Genomic DNA, 7468 nt, shown 5'->3' on the forward strand with positions numbered 1-7468 from the left:
ACCATATAAATTTTTCATGCCTAGATACTTACGCATCCGTTTTCCTGAAAGACCCAATATAATAGTCAAAGAGCCACAGTCTATTTTAAATTAAAATGCATTGCTTTAAGGGCTATTTGACATGCAGTAATTATTTACATAGTCTTCTAGTGAAGCACAGAAATTGCTAATGTCTCTTGCCTGGAAGGAAATGAACTGTGCAAAAATTTCAAGCAAACATGATCCAACTGTTCACACAAAAGACAGACTGTGTAAGAAATGCATTGTGTCTCTACCCAAATTTCCCCTCGACTTGCCACACAGATCAGCATGTACTTCACCTCTTTGGCATCAATTAAAATCATAAAGCAGATGAACTTTTCAGCAGAGGAGGATAGACATGCCCTCTCCACAGATGGTCAGTATCACATGTCACAGTAAAAAAACGCCAAGACCGTATCGTATAAAAATGGTAGAACTCAGAGCGCTTCAGCTCCACTCATTCTATGTTTAGAACTGCCTCTCTTTCAAGATGGATTTCCTTCATAGGAATGGAGTGCTCGTTATTCAGCATTTGCAGAAGGACTACCGAGCTTACTACAATTTTCTAAATTTTATGTCCAATGTTGGAGATCCCCGGAATATCTTTTCCATTTATTTTCCACTTTGGTTTCAACTTAATCAGACAGTTGGAACTAAGATGATATGGGTAGCAGTCATTGGGGATTGGTTCAATCTTATTTTTAAATGGTAAGCCTGTTCTGTTTTGTTTCATTCTTCATAAAGCTTCTTCTAAAATTTGTAGCTTTGGCTTAATGCTCACATTTCAGATGTGTATAGTTTTACTTGGAAAATCTTTCCAACATACGGGTTAACTAGAAACACCTATTTGTAAACAGAACTTACAAAAGAGCATAGAAGTCTATAATTTATCTGACTTAGAAGTAAATTCCAAAAGCCTATAACATATATGGTGTGATTAACCAAGAAGTGAGTTAAACGAATTGCACCATAATGAACAGATTAATAATTCCAAGGACCACTTTGGTATTTTCAGTCTAAATATCCAAAGCACTGAAAGACTTCCCTTGTAAGGAAAAAAGTCCCTGTTTTTATTGGAAACTAGGATGCCCAAACTCCATATGACTCATCCTCTCTAATGAGAGACAGACCAGAACTCAAGTTCTTTCAAAGTCTCTCAATAATGAGCTTTCCTCATCAACAGTCTGCTTGAGTCATTTTTATAGGAGAGAATAGTTAGTCTCCAGTTAAGTAATAACTGTGTGTTTAAACATATATGCATATTTGTATTTCTTTAAATACAGGATATTATTTGGTCATCGGCCTTACTGGTGGGTCCAAGAAACTCAGATTTACCCAAATCACTCAAGTCCATGCCTTGAACAGTTCCCCACTACATGCGAAACTGGTCCAGGTAAGCTATTAAAGCAGCCTCAGGTTACTAAAGATATTCCAACAGATAGCCATTATACATAATTATCACCTAATAACTGCACAGTATCATAGAGGGTTTTAAAGGAAACTGCATGGGTGAGGATGCTAAAAGTTCATGAACAAAAATTGCTAATGAAAAGGGTAAAACTTTTATGAGTAAGAAAATTTCATTTTTTAAAAATTTGTAAAAGGATAAGTTAGAATATTCCCCAAATGATTTTATTCTTGGCATTTTTTTTTTTGGAAGAAGGTCATGGTTTGATATAGAAACAAACAAAAGACAATTAACTAGAACAAATTTTAAAAAATATATATTAAAATACCGGAAATGCTGATTTATCTGATGCTGTGCATCTTTCAACGTTATTATAGATCTTCTGAGAATCACATAAATGAGACAATAGACAGGGTTTCTGTAAGAAAGGTAAAGACTTCCTGGTATTACTATTGCCTGCCGAAATTCTCTCTAATCTTAGAGTTATTTCTTTCCACTTTGTTTTTTCTCTTGTGTATACAGTATATAAGTAGACTTCTTGGTCCACTCTCTCATAAGTAAGATTTTGTATGAGTATAAAATCTTTACTATGAGAGTTGAGTTTAAGATTATAAAAAGTTTTAAATATATATACATAAGGTAAATTGCATATTGTTTTAATTTGTAAGATTGTGTTATATTGTACCTCCAATTTGTTACATAGCTTAAAATTCTTGGCATTTGATATCCTGAGACTAACCTTGAATACAGTGAATGCGTAAGTTCCTAATAAGTTCTTGGAATATCTTTTTTTTTTTTTTTTTTGCTACCAAAAAAGTAGGCATCCATCTGTTATAGTACTTATCACACTATACTATTATTAGTTATTTATTATCTAACTCCTCCAACAGACTGTGCATTCCATCATGTCAGGGGTGGTATGTATTTTATCTTTGTTAAAACAATGCAGGATGGATGGATGGATGGATGGATGGATGGATGGATGGATAGCATTTGGGACAATTGAAATGCTACTTTGGTTTATCCCAGAACTTCCCAGCACACGCTCTGTCTTATGAGACATTTTCTGGAAAAGAAAAAAAGAAATACTACATTTTATATTCACTCCTTGAAGTTTTTCAACTCATGAAACATATAAAAAGCCGTGAAAATTTCTGTTTAAAAAATTGATTTGAAAGAAACAGATCCATAAGTAATAGATTTGTCTTTATTTAACTTGGTGTTTTTCAAAAAGAGACTGATGTTTAAGCTCAATGAATCTCCACTTGGTAAAAACTCAAGGAGTACATCAAAACAAAGTGATTTTTGAAAAAAAAGATCTAGCAACATGGGAAAGACATTCTGGGAGTATAAAGGCTTCCTGTCTGCAGATTTATTCTGCTAGGATTGATACCACTTTGTAGCTTCCCCTTTCCATTTAATGACAAAGGCTCCTAGTGCAGCAACCAGTCACAAGATGGGCATGGGGGTAGCTAGTACATAGCAGTTAGTTGGTAAATGAGACATAGCAGTGATAGCTTTAAGACGTTTGACTTTTCAGCCCAAGGAAAATAAGCTGATTCAAGATTCAATCTAAGTACTTCAATTTTATCATCAGTTAAAAACAATTAGATATGAAGAATGACTAAGGCTGTGGCAGATTTTTTGATGCAACAGCCTGAGTTCTTAATTAGACTTGAGCATTTTGATTTCTGGACTTCAATGAACTTGAATAACCCGGGGAAATTTTTTGAAATAGTATTTGCCTCAATTTTCTTTATTTCTACCCATTACTAAGCGTTACAAATAGCCTATGTCCTATGGTTTTTTCCTGAGTTATTTGTAATATATAATATGCTATTCTATTGTCCATTTCCGATAGTTGTACTCTATTAACCACCTTCCAAATGGATTGCCACTGTCTTGTTGCAGGAAGTCCATCTGGCCATGCAATGGGTTCATCGTGTGTCTGGTATGTCATGGTGACAGCGGCCCTGAGCCACACCATCAGTCAGATGGACAAGTCTTTTATCACTCTGCACAGGTCAGTTTTGCTCCAATTTCTGTAGCACTGGAACGTGACAGTTTTAAACACAGAAAGTCTTTTTAAAGTTTCAGTTTAGTGTATTTTTAATTATTGAAATGTGCTTATTCAATTCTGTCATAGCCAGTATAGCAAAATGAATAGAAGATTAATATTTTGCTTTAAGATAATATCCTAATTAACTCACAGTGATTACCACATTACAGGGTTGGAAATGTTTAATTGATTAATGACTTTTTAAATGTGCCTTTGGGGTTCCCATAATACTATACTCACTTTGGTAGTTCATAAATAAGTCATCTAAAATTATATAAGGAAGTATTTTTGCATGCATATTCCCTTACTTTAAGATTAAACAGAAATTTTTGAGAAACCTCATTTCCCTAGAATGCATTGGTTACTTTAGTATAATTATGCTTTCTTCTTTGACTAACTAATAAATAACATATATTCTAGCTTTAAATATTATGCAATCTTTTAATCTAAAACATCCAGAAGCAAACTTAAATTCTAATGTTAGTAGATTTAATGTTAGTAGATTCATAACATTCTAAAAGGCCTAGACCTTTAAATTATTCAAAATTTTTATACTTTTTCCTTTTTTTCTTTCCTGATACACTTTAACTATCATTAAAACAATTTTGAGCATCACTTTAATCATAAATTATTAGGCAGTCTGAAATAAGATTCTCCAGTTAATTGCATAAAAGATACTATAAGATACACCATTACACGGAAGTTCTTTATAATAAAGAATTTCCAAGGTTCTTCTCATACTCCACTTTTTAGAGTAATACTGGGCAATATACAAAACAAATAACCAAAGGAACTTGGGCATTTTTAAAGTTTATCCTAATGAGACTGTGACCTGTATGCCTTAAGGTATTCATTATCCAATCCAAAACAACAATGGTAAAAACATGTTGTAATTTTTTAAAATTAGCATTTTCTATCCATAGACAATTTTTCAAAGTAGGAATCTAGATAAGCCTTGCCTTTTCTCTGTAGTTAATTTTCTCCTCCAGTTCTCAAATCTGGAAAATTGTTTCTTCCAAAAAAAAAATTCTCGACTCTTCTTTGATTCTTATAACTGCATCATTTCATTGATCCATCAAAATGTACTGAGTGCCCACACCTTATCTAAATATTACCACATCCTTGTTGATTCTTCTTCTATATGGATAACCCCTGCTTACTTTCTCTTTGAATGTCTTGTTTCTCTCTATTCCTTAACTTTTCAATATCCAAAATTTAGTCCAATTATCAGGGACAAATCATTCAGAACCGTCAAGGATTCCTAGAACTCATTATTGCTAATAAATTTTTATTAAAATAATGAACATTGCTTGGACTTAAATATTTTTATAAGTTTTCTGCATACTACAGCTTCTAATTCAACACATATAACCCATAGGTCACTTTCTGTTTCTTATTTTCTACGTGTCAAAAACCAAGGAACCAGGACTCTTGAGGGCTTGAGAGTCTTGAAATTAAACCCAGTGAAAACTCGCCCTTGATGGAATGCCTGTGTGCTTTTCATCAGATTGGCAGCTGCCTCTTCTGTGAGTTTTCTTCAAGCAAAGAGACGTTGAGAGAGGAAAGAGGAAGCACATATGACAGGGAGTAAAAATATATATAATTTATTCTAGATCACTGTAGATATTAATAATTCCCCCAAACTTGAATTTCCCTTCATTAGAATAATTATCAGGATGCCAAGTTGGTTTCTTTTTAAAGCATTTATTAAAATTTCACGATATAGCCTAGCACTGGTTCAGTTTAATGCATTGATAAATATAGAAACATCTGTTAAAACATTTGAAATCCTATGGAGTGCAAAAAAAATTGAAAGACCCTCTAGAATTATGATATTACATCACAGCTAGAAGATACCTCTATCAAAGATCACCTGGTTTCAACCCCCCGCCCATTTTTATGAGTGATACAATTTCTTTGCTTTTTATGCTTGTCTCTATTTTTCCATCGTAGACTGACTTGGTCATTTCTTTGGAGTCTTTTTTGGTTGATTCAAATCAGTGTCTGCATCTCCAGAGTATTCATAGCAACACATTTTCCTCATCAAGTTATTCTTGGAGTAATTGGTGGTAAATATGATCACTTACCTTTTGTTGTATCATTGAAAGCGTTAGTGTCCTTTATGTTGTCAGATTCTCTCTGCTAATTGGTTCCCCAAACTCGGGTAATTCTATCAAACCACTGATAACTTAATGCTGCCCTAGGAGCTTAAGTGGTTCTTCATATCTCTCAAATCCTCCATACAGACAATGGCACATTCTCACTCAAAAGTGTAAGCGCATAACCTCTTAGTGACACGGTTGGGCTTCTCTAAAGTGTGACTAGTGTTGAGTCCAACTCCCGAACCACCATGAAGGACAGTGTGCTTGTGTCTTGGTTTGGGAGACTTAATAATGGCCTTCCAACCTGCACACCATGTCACTCTCTTGAAACACCTGCAGTGATTATTACCTAACTGTGGACTTCATTCAGCAGCTGCTTTGTATTTCTACCAGCGTTCACAATGATCGAGTTTCCGCTTTTCAACTCCACATATCTTTCAAAGGCTGTCTACATTAACTGGCTGTGGCAATTGAAATATTAATTGCAAGCACCTAGATCAGTGCTCTGCCTATAAAGTGGGTTGTCACTCAGTGCCCTGGACTCCTGAAAGATCCCCCCTGTGCTAATGTGGATGGGTAAAAGACCATGGGAAAAGTGAGGTTTCAGTTACTGCCTTTACAAAACAGGCTTTGGAAAATGGATAGAACCTAGGTTTCTACAGCCCTTTATCATTGAAAACTATGGCTAAATTCTTTAATTCAGAAAGGAATGATTCCTGAGAATCTCAAAGGCACACAGTTCTGTTCAGTGTTGCTTTCCAATCCCCAGGCGTCCTGGTAGCGGAGGTCTTTGAATACACTCCAGGTATCCAAACAGCCAGCCTGAGCGCATACCTGAAGACCAATCTGTTCCTCTTCCTGTTTGCACTTGGCTTTTACCTGCTTCTCAGACTTCTTGACATTGACCTGCTGTGGTCCGTGCCCGTAGCCAAGAAATGGTGCGCCAATCCTGACTGGATCCACATTGACACCACGCCTTTTGCCGGACTTGTGAGAAACCTCGGGGTCCTCTTTGGCTTGGGCTTTGCGATTCACTCAGAGATGTTCCTCAGGAGCTGTCGAGGAGAAAACGGCTACAGGCTGAGCTTCCGGCTGCTCTGTGCCCTGGCCTCGTTGACCACCCTGCAGCTCTACCATTTCATCAAGATCCCCACTGACACCGAGTATTTGTTTTACGTGCTGTCTTTCTGTAAAAGTGCGTCCATCCCACTGACTGTGGTTGCCCTGATTCCCTACTGTATTCATATGTTAATGAAACCAAATGCAAAAAAGCTTAATTAGAATTGTGTGGAGGGTTAGCGCCTGTGGCCCCAGGATGACGCTAACCCATCCTCACATAGGACCAGCAGGGCAGAGAGAAACTGGAGGTTTTCAGTGGGAGGTCACAAATGGCAGCCATAAGACCCAGTCCAGTGCTCGCTTCGGCAGCACATATACTAAAATTGGAACGATACGGAGAAGATTAGCATGGCCCCTGCGCAAGGATGACACGCAAATTCGTGAAGCGTTCCATATTTTTTAACACATATATATGGAATTTAGAAAGATGGTAACGATAACCCTTTATGCAAAACAGAAAAAGAGACACAGAAGTACAGAACAGACTTTTGAACTCTGTGGGAGAAGGTGAGGGTGCGATGTTTTGAAAGAATAGCATGTATACTATCTATGGTGAAACAGATCACCAGCCCAGATGGGATGCGTGAGACAAGTGCTCGGGCCTGGTGCACTGGGAAGACCCAGAGGGATCGGGTGGAGAGGGAGGTGGGAGGGGGGATCGGGATGGGGAATACGTGTAAATCTATGGCTGATTCATGTCAATGTATGACAAAACCCACTGAAAAAATAAAAAAATAAAAAATAAATCAGTTGTGAAAA

The 7468-nt window shown here is 36.5% G+C and overlaps 1 protein-coding gene and 1 non-coding gene across 3 annotated transcripts; both read left to right on the forward strand.

Moving 5' to 3' along the window:
* Positions 1-440: 440 nt before the first annotated feature.
* Positions 441-7001, forward strand: G6PC2 (glucose-6-phosphatase catalytic subunit 2). 2 transcript variants are annotated; one of them, XM_043487838.1, is made up of 5 exons: positions 441-729; positions 1305-1414; positions 3341-3452; positions 5442-5557; positions 6360-7001. In XM_043487838.1, the coding sequence occupies exons 1-5, from the start codon at positions 512-514 to the stop codon at positions 6869-6871; spliced, it is 1068 nt and encodes a 355-aa protein (XP_043343773.1). In that variant the 5' UTR covers positions 441-511; the 3' UTR covers positions 6872-7001. The 2 variants fall into 2 exon arrangements, with proteins under 2 accessions (XP_043343773.1, XP_043343774.1); XM_043487839.1 differs by lacking the exon at positions 5442-5557 and having other exon boundaries at positions 471-729.
* Position 7002: 1 nt separating this feature from the next.
* LOC122454118 lies at positions 7003-7109 on the forward strand. Its single transcript, XR_006273327.1, has one exon. It is a non-coding gene; the product is annotated as a U6 spliceosomal RNA (small nuclear RNA).
* The last annotated feature ends 359 nt before the right edge of the window (positions 7110-7468 follow it).

This window comes from Cervus canadensis, chromosome 15 (genome assembly GCF_019320065.1).
Source record: "Cervus canadensis isolate Bull #8, Minnesota chromosome 15, ASM1932006v1, whole genome shotgun sequence".
In the NCBI taxonomy this organism is placed as follows: domain Eukaryota; kingdom Metazoa; phylum Chordata; class Mammalia; order Artiodactyla; family Cervidae; genus Cervus; species Cervus canadensis.

Excerpts from the sequence above, each read along its gene's own strand:
- G6PC2 (XM_043487838.1), top strand. The coding sequence starts at position 512 with ATGGATTTCCTTCATAGGAATGGAGTGCTCGTTATTCAGCATTTGCAG. Across the intron at positions 1,415-3,340 it reads TACATGCGAAACTGGTCCAG|GAAGTCCATCTGGCCATGCA; the intron begins GTAAGCTATTAA and ends GTCTTGTTGCAG. Across the intron at positions 5,558-6,359 it reads TATTCTTGGAGTAATTGGTG|GCGTCCTGGTAGCGGAGGTC; the intron begins GTAAATATGATC and ends TCCAATCCCCAG.